At 34.6% G+C, this 16,395-nt stretch overlaps 1 protein-coding gene across 1 annotated transcript in view; it reads right to left on the bottom strand.

The window, feature by feature from the left end:
• The window catches only part of Samsn1 (SAM domain, SH3 domain and nuclear localization signals 1), a 146,168-nt gene extending 131,781 nt beyond the window's left edge, over nucleotides 1-14,387 (bottom strand). Inside the window, exons 1-2 of the mRNA XM_026411894.2 lie at nucleotides 14,349-14,387; nucleotides 6,435-6,566 (exon numbers count right to left, since the gene is read on the bottom strand). Of these exons, the coding sequence (XP_026267679.2) occupies nucleotides 6,435-6,566; nucleotides 14,349-14,372 (156 nt within the window). The 5' untranslated portion in view covers nucleotides 14,373-14,387. The remainder of the gene's footprint in view (nucleotides 1-6,434; nucleotides 6,567-14,348) is intronic.
• Between the last annotated feature and the right edge of the window lie 2,008 nt (nucleotides 14,388-16,395).

Consider the following 16,395-nt stretch of genomic DNA (forward strand, 5'->3'; position numbering starts at 1 on the left):
AATCTGAAGTTGAATTGTCAAACATTGCACTACACCTGGGACTTTGTGGGAATTTGCAGAGATTAAAATCTCAGGTTTCCTAATGCACATCAACAATAAATCCTGTTGCTTCTTCTTATCCAGCCCAGTAAAAATCAATGCTTTAAGGTAAGGAGTGCTGATTACAAATTATTTTGAGAAATTATTTTAAAACGATATGACGCTCAAGTGAGAGTTTGACTTAAAGTCATTTAATCAAGGATATTAAATTAAAAGATCACTCTGCCCCAGTGTGATGGTTTGCAGAAGGAAGGGAAATGATCATTAACACACACTGTGCCAGGTGCTTAAAATGTCTTCTAACATTTGATCCTCCCTACAAATGAAGAGACAGATATTTTTTATCCATATTCTATTGCTCAGAAAATTTAAGGTCAGAGAAGTTCAATAACATTCCCGAGGATACACAGTTCCCAGCCTGGGATCAAGAATAAAATGCTAGTCTATTAACTTCATTGCCCATCTCAATTCTGTCTGCTATGTCCTCTAGATAACAGACTATATTTAGCATATATATTATATTGTGGAGAGGTGTTTTTTTCCTCATGCTATCTTGCCCTCCTCCTCACTTTCATCTCCCAAAAACATTCTCCCCCTAACACCTCTTCTAGTCTCTCACTCTTGTGTCCCCATGTGTGCCTGCACCATACACAAACACACTTGGGGCAGAGGCCAGTTAAAAAGAGCAATGTTTGGGAAGCCAGAACTCCAGTCTTGACCCCACCTGTCACTTCAACCGAGTCTCCATCTCAGCTTCATCCCTGGTAAATACCTATGCTCCCTATAATCTTATTTCTTTCTAAATATGTAAATAAATATTTCTTATCAAGTGTAGTTAAATTTTAATATCTGTATTCATTCTAAATCTACGTAACCAAATCTTGTCATCGAGTATTTTTACTCTTTAGTACTTAGACTGCCCTAAACGAGGACAATTAATACTATCTAGTTATCTGATGTTTCAATTCTGTCACCAACATCAAATGTTCATGTGGGTATTGAGCACTGCACATGTGCCTGATGCGATTTAGGAAATAACTTTTGATTTGATTCTGATTTGAAAACCAAAGGTGGGTAAAAACATACCGTTTTTATTGCTTCTCTGAGGCTGAGCTCACTTTAACCATTGAAGCCCTAGTATCTGAATTGAGATGTGCTGCTTAGTATTAAAATGCACACTGGATCCCAAAGTGTTAGCTTACATACAAGAATATAACTAGTTGTGTATTGAAATGAAAATATTTTGGATTAATTCATTTAAGTAAAATAGATTTTTAAACCGACTTCACCTATTTCTCTTTAATTTTTTTTTTTGAATTGTGACTACTAGAATGTCTAAAATTAAACATGTAGGTCCTGCTATTTCTAATGAACAGGAATAGGTTCAGGGTGAGTTTTAGCTATCTGTTTGTATCTTTAGGTCATCCTGAAGTCCAGCCGCTCTTGAAAACAGCAGCCAGAAGTTATAACAAAGTCTTTCTGTGTAATAAATCTTTGCAATTTCTTCTAAAATAGAATGGTATTAAATAGCTTTGCCTTTTGCCATTTTTCTCCATCTTAACTGGGAGAAAAAATTATGTTTTAATTTTTTAACATTTTACAAACCCCAAAATCAGAGGATAGTTGTCTCCAAGTTATTTTCAACATGAGCTTAACAATTGGACCCTGAGGTGGAAATGACACTATCTACGAAAGAGAAGAGCCACCTGCAGAAAGTCAGTCCCTCTTTGTGCCTACTGCAGAGGTGTGGCTCTGGCATGTTTTCCTCTGCCTTGTCTCCCAGATGCAGGAGCCAGAGGCTGAAAATCGAATTTCACAAGTTCCCTTGAAGTTTGGATAACAGATGTGACTTAAGTGTGGCAGAATGCATGCATTTACAAGAAATCCAGAAGGTGGGAAGCGGAAGTGGAGCCCCATATCCAGCAACTATGTCAAAGAAATGACTGACATTTTATTTGACCTACCTCAGATAGTATCATTTCAACAATCAATATAAAACTGTTATAATATTTCACACTCTTTTTATATGAAGTCTTTACAATATGGCTTACTTTTTTACACTTAGTGCCATCTGCATTTAGACTGGCCATTTTTCAAATACTCGATTGCTACCTGTGGCTGTATGGTGCAGCTCTAAGGCAGAGATGGCAACCTTTTTCTGTAAAGAGCCAGATAGAAATATTTTAGGCTGCAGATAGATTTTATTGCATTCTATTGGCTCATTTATTTTTGTTTTTAAACAAACTTTTAAAAATGTAAAGGCCATTCTTAGCTCATAGACAGTATAAATTCAGGCTGCTCAGGCTGTAATTTGCAATCCTTGTTCTGAAATATGAAACATCATCCCTTCTGATGGTCTTCTAACTTATGTGCTAAATCCTTTCAGCTTACATTATCAAGAGCAGATTCTGTTGTCTGCAATCATGCTTGGCCAGATTGATAAAGAGACTCATTCTCCATGTTCTACAGCAGAAGGAAACTGAGGTTGAGAGAATTCAAGCACATTTCCAAGGTCATATACCTCATAAGAAGAGAATTCATTTCTGCCCTCCACCAAAGTTCACACTTTTAGACCTTGCATCATTGAATCACCATTATTAATACTTTTGTTAGCTTAAGAAATGCACCTGCAGACACTAGAAAGGCAATTTGTCAATCAATGGAAGGGTAACTGATGTGATACAGCAATCTGTATACGGGGTAAAATTGGGAGTTCATAACCCACTTGAATCAAACTGTGAAATATGATGTATTAAGAACTATGTAATGTTTTGAACGACCAACAATAAAAAAAAAGTAAAAAAAAAAAAGAAATGCACCTGCATTAATCCATTTATTTAGTATACAAATATTTATTGAGCAACCACTACGTGCAAGATATAAATAATAGGAACATAGCCCCTGCCTTACATATAAAGTCATTTTTTAAAAAGGCTCAAATTTCTCATCAATTTAATTTATGAGATACAAAATGAAGTTGAAAATTGATGATTATTTGCTTCCATCAATCAATATAGATGGCAAACCAGATATTTAAGGTTTGATCTAGTTAACCCCAAATTGGCAGAGATACAAAATTTTATGTTCTCACTCTTTTTCTCATTCAAGATATTTATTACACTTGGACATAATCAGGAGATACTGCAGCATGTACAGGACCAAGCATGTACATTCAACACAATATAATAAGAGAGTGGTCAGTCCTTAGTTTAAAATGCTACTACATTTTCTTTCAACATTCATATTTATACTTGTTATATATATTATGCATATAATATTTATATTTGTTCACTCTGTGGAGTTTTTACCCACCGTTTTTAGCAGGATTCCTTACAAAACTCCTTGATTTTGCTAATAGACTAGATGAAATTATTCTCTTTTTAAAATTTAATAAAATATCATGTTTTAATTGATTCCTCTTTGGACCAGTTCCAAATTTTCATCCTCTCCTGGAACTACTGCATTTAATTACAAGCCAACTATACATAATGTTCCTCACTGGAAAACTTATCCCCTCTCCCCCAACAACTCCGATACCCTTAATTGTGCAGTTGGTCTATACCAGATCATCTTGTTTGAGATTCTGGATAATCTTATGTTTGTCCATGGAACTCCCCTCCATGCTTAAAATTATTTTCCAAATAGTAAAATTCTTAATAACTATGTATGAATACAATAGCTCTTACTAGAAGCCAAAAAAAAAAAAAAAACCTGAGCAGTCTTCTCTCGTTTTGATTTTTCTTTTCAATTCATCTGGCCTATGACATTATTTTCAGGTTGAGTTGTAATTTTCACTGTAACAACTAGCAGTGCTGTCAGGTTGGTGCTACAGCTTTTGAGAGCACCTGTCCTCTCTGGGAAGGCTACAGACACAATTGGATTGAGGGTTAGGAACTCCTGGCAGAGCACAATCCACATTAGGGGAGTGCTCACAGTATTTCTAGAGAACCCAGTCAAAAATAATATTTTTCTGATACTGTCAAGATTTTTCCAAAATATATTTCTCTTGAATTAGGAGGAAAAAAGAAAGGAAGGGGAAGACTGAAATAAACACAAATACTAGGGTTAAAAAAAGAAATCCGTTCTTCAGAGGCTCAGAGGGAAAATCAGGAAAACTTCAAACCATGAAATAGGAAGACTAAGAATGCAGATCCTTAAAGTCTTTTAATTTCATTATTAGAAGACTGACTTTATTTTATCCAACAGAGGAACTATTTTCATTGCTAATATAAAATTATCAAATATAATTTAGTAAGATCAGTTTAATTCAATAATGAAATGGTGGAATCAATGGTCAAACTGACCTTTCAGTTTATGGGTGTGTATACACACACACACACACACACACTCACACACTCACAATACAGATATCCTATGTGTGCACACACATACATATACACATACAAGTTTGTTTATATACATAAGTTTTTAACTAAATACTGAAACAGAAAGTGAGAGAACTGTAGCAATTTAAATCATGTTTTTTATTATCATTTATTGTTGTAAGATACATGATTTTTGGAAAAAAAAATTCTAGTGGGCTAGTTGGCCATGAACTTGTTTATTTGTCATGCATACTTATTAAATTCACACATTTGAGGAAACATCTTCAGGCTCTATTCAATTTTTCCTTTTAATTACAGGGTGAAAATGCATATAAACATTCTATGAGGTCAAAGAAGGGCCTCTATGTAAATGATCTCTCTCTCTCACACATAAATATGTAAAATATATTTCTGCCTCCTCATATTCACATCTGTCAATGCCAACATCTATGGATATTACAAAGGGTATAGAAGTGAGGAAAGAGTTTTCACTGGATTGAAAATGTTTTTGTCTTATTTCTATTTTACTAAAACTAATTGTTGAACTTGTTCACTAATAGCATTGCTTTCTAGTTGATCTATGCTTCTGAGAAGCAGAAATCTTCTGTAAGCCATAAAAATAAGCAGTTTTCAATGTAACCAAAGAACAAAATTGGTGGGTGTGAAGGAAAGTGTAAAACTCTGAAGGCCTTTATTGTAACCCTTTCTCTAGAGTAAAAAAAATATCTGGGCTTGAATCCTCATACATCCTCTTTTTAACTTGGCAAGTTACTTTTCTCAACATTTCTAAACCTTTCTGAAATTGTTGTGGGAATAAATATAAATAATTTTATATAAAAACATCACTGAGTTTAGTGCTTTACAAAAACAGAGGCACTGCATAAATTATCATTAACATTAATTACTTGTGATTTATTGGGCAAAAGTTTGATTGTAAGGGCAGGAGATGACACCTAAAACATTCTCACTTGCAGCAGACATTTTAAAAATATTTTATTGTCCTGAGTCACAATGAAGTTAAACAAGTTTGTTAGTATAGAACTATTTTAAATACAGCACAACTAAGAGTTAGAATTGACAGCATTATTTTAAAAAAAGGTCCCTGTTCTTGCAGAACTCAGAGAACTTTGTATCTCTGTCACTTTAATGATAATTTACAAAAATGTTTGCATTTCCATTCTGGTAACCTATTTTTTAAGCCGATAATATGTGTTTGCAAATTTAAGAAATAGTTTAGTAAAGTGGTTAGGCTACAGGATTGGAAAACTGATGGTGGTATGCTGAAGTCAGTGTTCAAAATAAATAATAATTAAATATTAGGTATTGCAATCCTGTAGCTAACCTTTGGAAGCTGTAAATTAGCTAGAAGGGACACATGTTTACATTGTGGGAGTTGACATACTCTACAAATCCATGTATCTCCTCCCCAAACACACCACACACACACACACACACACACACACACAAACACACACACACACACACAAACACACACACACACCCAGAACTGGTTAACCAGAAGCCACTGATGAAGGCACCTGCCAACTGTAACACATAATGGCTTATTGCCTTTGGCCAATTATCTTGCCTTTCTCTCCTGCAATTTCTCATCAAGAAAATGTCTGTAATTATAATGTTTTGAGTATTAAATATTTTAATTTGTGTGATCACCTAATATATACTCTATGCATAATCAATAAGGAGTAGTTCATATTAAGCCAAAATCATGAAAGCTGCCACAACGAGGAGAAACTCAGAAACTAAAAGTAAACAAAATCACAGGTGCAGTGGTGCATGCCCTAATCCCAGCAGCATAGGAGGCCAAGGCAGGCCTCAGCAACTGTGAGGTGCTAAGCAATTCAGTGAGACTCTGTCTCTAAATAAAATATAAAATAGGGCTGGGGATGTGGCTCAGTGGTTGAATACCCCTGATTTCAATCCCCAGTACAAAAAAAAAAAAAAAACGTAAATGAAAAACTTTTCTGAGAACAGTGGATTTTTGCTGTATTAACAGGTGTCATTGAGCAATGAGTCTAAATATGCAATGGAAAAGAAATTTGCTTTACTCACCATGAAGAGATTGTGGTGTATTTGTGCCCTGTCCTCAGTGGGTGAGACAGGACAGCTGGTTCCTCCACGGGTGCTTTCTTGGTTAGCTTGCTGCCCTGAGGTTGGTTCATATAAGCTATCCGTAGATCCCTCCTGCAAGGCAGAGATGTGTGAGTTAAAGACTAAAGAGAAATCATTTTCCTTGAAATAGCACCTAAGTTATCAACCTACCTATACATAGTACTCTACCTAAATTATGCTAGACACAGAGATAAAGAGTTTATAGTATGATACTTTTCAGCAGTGAACACAACAGTGAAGAAAAGCATTCTCACCACTTACAAGACATGAAACCAATGTAGGTACCCCTCAACAGATAAATAGACAAAGAAAATATGATATATATACATGATAATATATTACTCAGCCATAAAGAATGACATTATGGCATTTGCTGGTAAACAGATAGACTGGAGATTATCATTCTAAGTGAAATAAATCAATCCCCCAAAACCAAAGGTCGAATGTTCTCTGATATACAGATGCTAGCACACAATAAGGGGTGGTGGGGATAGAAGTTCATTAGATTAGACAAAGGGAAATGAAGGGAAGGAAGTTGCCGAATACCACGTGCCAATGTCTCGGCTTGTCACAAGATCACGAGCCACCACAGCTTTGTAGGTTCAAACAGCAATTCTTTATTCCCAATCTCACACCAGCCTCCACACATGTTCAGGGGCAATTCCAATATGTCCGATCCCAAATCCTACTCCACGAGGCTTTTTCCAAATCCCATTTTAATCTCACGAGAACTCAACAAGCTGCAGGAACACCCTAATCCCAGCAGCAATAATCTTCAACCTCAACTTCCCTAAAACCCATATTCTTAAACCGGGAAACGCCTTAAACCCAAGGACCGGGATACTTCCTCAAACCTGCAGGATACTTCCTCAAACCTGGATCCACCCTCGATCACCTTGAGCAGGGTCATCTTACTAAAGCACACAAGCAAGGTCGCAGCAAATTTCCAAGGCAAGTCCATTTAACATGGGGTACACTGGCAAGGATTACGATGCATCATACCTACTTGGTAATGGCCCTCAGCAGGAAGTGAAGATGGGAAAAGGAAATACAGTAGAATGAATTGGACATAAATTGTCTATGTTCATCTATAAATACATGACCAGTGAAACTCCACATCATGTTCAGCCACAAGAATGGGATCCTAATTAGAATAAGTTATACTCCACGTATGTATAAAACATTAAAACACATTCTACTGTCATGTATATCTAAAAAGAAAATAAGAATAAATAAATAAATAACAAATAGTAAAAGAATTAAACGTGAAGAAGCATGATCAAAAAAAATGAAGCAATTCCTCAAGAGGCATGATGATGAAGACTTTCAGTTCAAACTCCTAAAAAGAAGCCTCCTTGATCCATCCAATATACTGTTTGGGTCACAGGATTTAATCACATGTATCTTTATTTAGTATCCCTTACTTGTATAAGAAAGACAATCTGCTATACTTGAGCATTTTCAGCTGTAAAGCAGCAGTTTTATTCACCATGAAGAGGAGCCATAATGATAAAAAGAAAACTCTGTATTCCTTGAAATAGCAAAAGTATTTCACACAGATAGTAAAGGCATTAATATTAGTGTTTAGAAAATGCATACTATAAATAATATTCTTTGCTTTTAATCTTTTGTGACATATATAAACCATTGTGAATGATATTATGACTTTTCCTTGCATTTTTTTTATTGTTGGTCGTTCATAACATTACATAGTTCTTAATACATCATATTTCACAGTTTGATTCAAGTGGGTTATGAACTCCCAATTTTACCCTGTATACAGATTGCTGTATCACATCAGTTACCCTTCCATTGATTGACATATTGCCTTTCTAGTGTCTGATGTATTCTGCTGTCTGTCCTATTCTCTACTATCCCCCCTCCCCTCCCCTCCCCTCCCCTTTTCTCTCTCTACCCCTTCTACTGTAAATCATTTCTTCCAGTTGTATTATCTTGTCTTACCCCTCCTTTCCTCTTATATGTCATTTTGTATAACCCTGAGGATCGCCTTCCATTTCCATGTGATTTCCCTTCTCACTTCCTTTCCCTCCCACCTCTCATCCCTGTTAATGTAAATCTTCTTCTCAAGCTCTTCGTCCCTACCCTGTCCTTGTTTACTCCCCTTATATCAAAGAAGTCATTTGGTATTTGCTTTTTAAAGACTGACTAGCTTCACTTAGCATAATCTGCTCTAATGCCATCCATTTCCCTCCAAATTCTATGATTTTGTCATTTTTTAATGCAGAGTAATACTCCATTGTGTATAAATGCCACATTTTTTTTATCCATTCATCTATTGAAGGGCATCTAGGCTGATTCCACAATCTTGCTATCGTGAATTGTGCTGCTATGAACATCAATGTAGCAGTGTCCCTGTAGCATGCTCTTATTAGGTCTTTGGGGAATAGACCGAGAAGGGGAATAGCTGGGTCAAATGGTGGTTCCATTCCCAGCTTTCCAAGAAATCTCCATACTGCTTTCCAAATTGGCTGCACCAATTTGCAGTCCTACCAGCAATGAACAAGAGTGCCCTTTTCCCCGCATCCTCTCCAGCACTTATTGTTGTTTGACTTCCTAATGGCTGCCAATCTTACTGGAGTGAGATGGTATCTTAGGGTAGTTTTGATTTGCATTTCTCTGACTGCTAGTGATGGTGAGCATTTTTTCATGTACTTATTGATTGATTGTATGTCCTCCTCTGAGAAGTGTCTGTTCAGGTCCTTTGCCCATTTATTGATTGGGTTATTTGTTATCTTATTGTCTAATTTTTTGAGTTCTTTGTATATTCTGGTTATTAGGGCTCTATCTGAAGTGTGTGGAGTAAAGATTTGTTCCCAGGATGTAGGCTCCCTGTTTATCTCTCTTATTGTTTCTTTTGCTGAGAAAAAACTTTTTAGTTTGAGTAAGTCCCATTTGTTGATTCTAGTTGTTAACTCTTGCGCTATGGGTGTCCTATTGAGGAATTTGGAGCCTGATCCCACAGTATGTAGATCATAACCAACTTTTTCTTCTATCAGATGCCGTGTCTCTGATTTAATATCAAGCTCCTTGATCCATGTTGAGTTAACTTTTGTGCATGGCGAGAGATAGGGATTCAGATTCATTTTGATGCAAATGAATTTCCAGTTTTCCCAGCACCATTTGTTGAAGATGCTATCCTTCCTCCTTCCTTGTATTTTTGAAGTAAACTTAATTGACTTGCTTTTGTCCTCCATTTTTAGACAGAATGAGTTTAGTTTCTGGCATCATCTGCAAGCAAACTTAAAGGAGAGAGTTACATACTTCATTCTAGGTACATTAACTAGTGATGCTGATGATGGTGTCATCAATACAAAGATCTGATGGACTATATATCTCAACTTATTTTTTAAACATACTGTACTGAAGATGTTTTTGTTTTTAAAAACATATTCTATTACCATATTAGCAAAGTAAAGTTTGAGTACACTGCCTACATTTAAAACTTTCAACCATTATGCTTTGCAGTTTCTTTATTTTGCATAACCACTGTTCCAAACACATGGCACATTATTGTGAAAATAAGATGTTAAGGAAGATATGCAGGCTCTAACATTTATTAACATGAAGTGAACCCCAAACCAACAGAAACACAGAGGGAGCAAAGCAAAAGAGTGTGCTACGCCTTCCTCCAGTAACAGGCAGCATGGGCCAGACTTAAACCTCATAGGGGTAATAAGATGTCTTCCGCATACAGCAGTTCATCTGAAATCTAAATGAGACAGAAAAGAATCTTCTGTCAGCAGTTGCTGGGGTTCTGCTTATAGGCAGCTAAAGGACAGAAAAATAAAATTCAAAACACTGCCAGCAAAATGAGATAAAGGTCCCAATGGTTCAGGGTCTGGATCAGTAATACACCATGTATCACCTTGGATGTGAACTCCCAGCACCAGCAATGTACACCTGGTTCTAAACAGGCCACAGAGACACTTGAGAGGTATGTCTACAAGTAGAGGGAGAAAGGCGAAGAAGCCAGGAAGGAGAGCGAGAAAGAGCACGGGGAAAGAGAGAAAGACGAGAGTTGTCATTCAAAAAGCCAAAGCATGGGAAGGGATCGAATGCTGAGAAAGAGAGCCAACCAGAAAATCTGAAAATAAAACAGTTCATTCCAGATGAGATTAAAATTGTAAAACAGATGGAGAAATCATTTAAGAAAGAATATTTATGATTTTCACAATGATAAATGAAAATATAATATCTGATTAAAGATAAATAATTTATAATGAAACAAAAGAAATGGAACAAGAGTAATTAAATAGGAGCAAAACCAAACAATTTTGAAAAAAAAAAAACTTAAAAATGAATATCATAATTGCAGACATTTATATGGAATAATTGAAAATTGGGATGAACTTCTCTATCCTGAGAAGTACAAAAATGCTGAAGACTTTGCCCAGACTGCAGCATTAGAGGAAAAATGGAAAAGACATGAACATGCAGACAAAGTATATTGAGAGGCTACAACATAGGACAAACAGCAACTCTGGCAAAAGAAAATGATGGCACTTTCAGCTCAATACAAGAAAACAACAGATCAATTTTTCTTAACCTGCTTTTTAAAATCCTAATAAAATGTCAAGAAAATTAAAACTCATGGTGTATATGAAGATACATCATGGCCTATCCGTGCTTAATACAGGAATGTTAGGATGTTTCAACATATAAATATACATTAAATATTCATGAGAATGTTTATCCTAACAAATCTTCTAAGGCAGTTGAAAATTTTAATATCTGTGACAAAATCTTACTAAGTTGGGGAAAAGATGGGACTTTCTTATCCTGATTAGGGTTTTTTATCAAACTCCTTAGGTAAACTCAATTAGAAGTAATTGCACAAATCCTAGTTAGAAATTATATGATGCCTGCATCATAGCATTCTCTCCTGTCAATGTCAGAGAAGAGAGTAAGAAGTTGAGAAGAAGGAAATTGATAGATTGCATTTGAAAATCTGAGTACACCACAGACTACCAGGAAAGTTTAATTTAGCAAAATTCTTTATTTGTAATACCAATACCTAAAAATCACAATGTATATATAAATTAGCAAAAGCAAACTAAGGAAAAAATGTTTATGATGGCAGCCAACGTACTTAGATTTCCAGCAACAAATTGAACCAAGTTTGTGTAAAAGTTTCATAGAGAAAATTCTAAAACATCACTAAAGGCCATGAAAAAAATTAAATGAATTGATAAAAATAAGGCTGTATATTTTTGTAGATAACTTAGGATCTGCTGTCAAATTATATGAAAATCTGGAGCAGGATTTTGATTAGATGATCCTAAATTGATAAAGAAGAACAAAGACTTTTAAAAGTCAAAACTTGGAAGGACAAGGAGGATGTATTCTTCTAAGTAAGGTATCTACCTGACATTAGAATTATATTAAATAGGTGTGTCAAAGAAATAGCAAAAGGTGAGGGAAAGAGAGATAGACTAGAAAGTCAAAATAAAGATAGAGGCAGGGCTTCCAATCACTAAAGAAATGGTGCAGGGATAATTGATTCACAACCTCATGGGTTACAAAGTCATGCTAAACTCAATAACTGTATGATGAGGCCAATAAGAAAATCACTTTGCTTCAAATGACCAAGCTTTTAAAAATGCTCATCACAACATAAAATGCCAAGAAAAATTGTGGAGTCAGAGTGGCATATATAAAGGAATATTTCTGCCTCCCTTTTGATAGACCCCATTTCAAGTTTATAGATCCAAAATAATAGCAATCACCTTTAATGGATTATTTATAGTACTCCTGGTTCTGAATGGGTAGTTTATTAAGTTTCTGCTTTATATTTCTCTTAAAAACCCCATTTACTAAAAGATTTACAGTTTCCCCCTACACTTAAATAAGAGAATATTTAACTCTTTCACTATTTTCTCCATGATATACTTAATATTTAAAATCACCTGCTTCCCAGAGATTTAAAGGTCTATATATATATATATATATATATATATATATATATATATATCTTCATTTTTAAATTCTGTAATCTTTCCACTCAATCAATGATTTTCATATCTGAAATGAACAGAGTCCCATGTTTGCATTCTTACAGACAGATAAAATATGTTTTGGATTATGAGTAAATTCCTGGTAAAAGCTTATTAACCACCCCCCCACCTTTTTTTGTTTGTTTGTTTGTTTACTGATCAAAAAAGTATGCTGTCAGAACACTTTGGTTGAGAATCAATATGCTAAGTAATTTTTTTATTTACTCCATGAAAAGGAATTTTTAAAACAACTGAAATAACTTTAGTATTTTTCAAATATTTCATATGTATTTTCTTATTAAAGCAATTAACTTTTATAACAAACTTTGGAATGCTTGAACATGTGATTGAGTGTTTATGATGGTTCAATCTAATAAAATGTTCTTATGCAAGTAACTTCATAAAGATAATTTTTAAAGATAGAAAAACATGTTACAGTCATCAAGTCCATGAGCCAGGACTTTAAAGAAATTCTTTATAGTATGTGTTTCCTTCCCTATATTACTGAGAAAAACAATCACGCTCATTATATAGTCATATGTCTTTAGCAGTAGGATTACAAGTGTATGCTATACCATGCTGAACCATGCTATGTTATAGAGACATTAGCATACTGATTATATTACCATTCAAAATGATTTCAGAATGCAATCCTCTTTGGTGCTACACTGCCTATTTCCATGGGAAGTGTATTCAGATAAACCATATATAGCTATTTTAGATCAACTAGAAAAGAATGCAAAATACCACTTAAATCACCTGAAATGGGATTTCTCTAGTCAGATTTATATGGCACAAAGCAAAGTTGAGAGCTGGCAGTTATTTAGTAAATTGGACTACACAGGCAACTTAAACTCGATGATTCAGCCTCTCACAACTCACAATTGCATTTTATTTTTCAAGATGCTCCGAGATTAAATCCCTTATCTTGGCTTAAAATGCCTCCTGTTTAGGTATTGCAATGTATGTTAGCACCATCTCTAGTACTTATGTTAATCTTATTTGCAATTTGGAAAGAAAACAAACATCAAAAGTAGACCATTTTATTTTCCCAAATGAGAGGGATCGCCCAACGACATCTTGAAATGCCAATGAATAGGCTTAACGCCTTGCTGTAAACACAGATAGAAATGAATAAAATTATTTTTAAATCCACTTTTAAGCATTGGCATATGGTCACAATTGCAGGTTAGAATTATAAATATTTCCAGATCTATGACTACCTGATAACTTTCACTGATCCACTTCAGGCTAAAGAAAATAAAAAGTAATAATGTAAAAAAGGAATTTGAGAGATGCTTATACCCTTGAGTGAGCACATCTCCAGGACTGGCTTCATCTATTGTACCTTGCATTTACAATTCAGTATAACTCAGAAAACTGCCTCTATGGAAGTTAACCAAGCCAACATTGAATGGAATTCATTACTCAAACAATAAAGAAAAATTTTTGATTCCTGGAATATCTCAAAGCAAAGCAAGTAACCCCAATGCAGCATATTTTGCAAAAGTTTTTCTCATATTAATAACAAGTAGAAGAAAATAGTCCCTCAAAAGTACTGTGCACAGAAGACCATACTTTTAAAGTCATCATAAATATATTAAATTACTAATAATCATTGTAGGTGAATGTATTTGTTTTAAGTTGCTTGTCTCTGAACAGAGTTAACAGGCACTAAATGAAAGCATTATTTCTGTTCTTTCTGAAGGGAGCTATTTTATGAAACACTAAATGTATTACTGACATCAGGAAGCTTAGGATAAAAGCTTAATTTCACTCCTTTTATTTGACGCAACAACATAAAAATGAGAACGTAAATGGGGCCTGTAAAAGAACTCACCAGCGAAAAGCAGAAAAGATTCATTTTGATCAGCTTCAGTCTCTGTTGCTGTGCTTTAAAGAATACGATTGCCCCTGGTCGCTCTGTCTTGCCTTCACAGCTGTTTGGACAGTTCTCCTGAGAGATTATTACAAAATCAAATCCCTGCCATAATCCAGGGGATTCAGGGACCATTATCAAATGAGATAGGTCTTTATTGAACAAACAATTTCCTAAAGTAATGAGGAACCCTGACTAATGAAATGAGAGAATGAGACTTAACCATGATCTGTGTAAATAGATATCAAAGGTGATTGTGATATTCCTAAAATCAGGGGGTGGGGGCAGGATGCAGCATAAACAACTGTAGGTCTAGTTAACTATATTTAAAAAATGAAGCAAAATCCTGAAGGACACATCTTTCTTCAATGCAAAAGTAACCCTTTCCCTTTAAATATGTCAGATCAAGGCTCTCTCTTATGTTCCTCCCCATCTTCCATTCCTCTTTTTTTTTGACATCAACAAAGTTATAAAGTTTAATCACTTGCATGACATGATGCAAAGATAAGCACATTTTTATTGGGTCAATATATATATAATATAAAAATTGCCATTTTAGTCACTGTTAGATATACACTTTTGTGGTGTTCAGTACATTTACATTATTGTGCAATCTTCCAATTCTTCACCAGAACATGTTTAAGTTCACTAACTGAATTTCTATACCTACTCAATAGTAACTCCCCATTTTTTCCTTCCCCCCAGCTCCTGGCTACCACATGCTACATTCTGCCTTTATAAACCGGGCTGCCCTAGATATCAAATATAAATGGAATTACACAATATTTGTCCTTTTGTGAGCAGCTTATTTTACTTACCCTAATGTTTTCAGAGTGCATCCACGTTATAGCATGTCAGAATTTTCTTCATTTTTAAAGCTGAATAATATTTCATTTTATATGTATATCATATTTTATTTGATATATTTCATTCATCTATTGATGGACATTTGGGTTGCTTCTATCTTTTGGCAATTGTATATAATGCTGCTATGAACATTTGTATAAAAATATCTGCTCAAATCCCTGTTTTCAATTCTTTGGGGTATTTACCCAGAAGTAGCATTGTTGGATCATACAGTAGTTCTTTGTTGAAGAGGAACCACTGTGCTATTTTTTACAGTGGCTGAAACATGTCACATTCCCACCCAGGTCTCTATTCTCCACATCCTCATAAAAACTTTTTTTTAATTTATATCTACATACTGTCCATCCTAATGGGGATGAAGTAGTAGCTCATAGTTTTTATTACAGTTGCTTAATTACTAGTGATATAGTGTTTATTGATCATTTGCATACCTTCCTTGGGTTTCAGTGCTATACTATTCGTCTATATGTGTATATTTATTAAAGTTCCATATTAATTGGATTACAATTGCTTTATAGTAAGTTGTGAAAATCAGTATTCTTGGTATCCCCTTGGATACATGTGTTTATTGAAATCCATTTTTAATCAGGCTATTTGTTGTTGAATTGTAGGAGTTATAGTCTCAATATTAATTTCTTGTTAGATATGACATGCAAATATTATCTCCCATTCTATGGGTTGCTTTTCATTCTATTAATAATATTCTTTGATACACAAAAATTTTAATTCATCTGGGTTATCTATTTTGCATTTGTTGCTCATGCTTTTGAAGTCATATCCAATAAACAATTGACAAATCCAGTATCAAGATTTCTTCCTGTTTTCTTCTAAGAATTTTTCAGTTTTAACTCTCATATTTGGGTTTCTATTCATTTTGAGTCAAAATGCATTATTTTTCATGTTCATATCCAGTTTTTCCAACACCATGTGTTGAAAAGAATATCCTTTCTCCATTGAGTAGTCTAAATATCCTTATTGAAAATCATTCTACATGCATTATGAGAGTTTACGTCTGGATTCTCCAGACTGTATGTTTTAAGGTGCTATGCTGCTTTGATTGCAGTAACTTTAGTAAGTTGTAAAAATAAGCACTCATTGTATATTGTCTTATTCCACCTTCACAAAAACTTAAAAAGTATTT

This window comes from Urocitellus parryii, chromosome 2 (assembly GCF_045843805.1).
Source record: "Urocitellus parryii isolate mUroPar1 chromosome 2, mUroPar1.hap1, whole genome shotgun sequence".
Classification (NCBI taxonomy): Eukaryota; Metazoa; Chordata; class Mammalia; order Rodentia; family Sciuridae; genus Urocitellus; species Urocitellus parryii.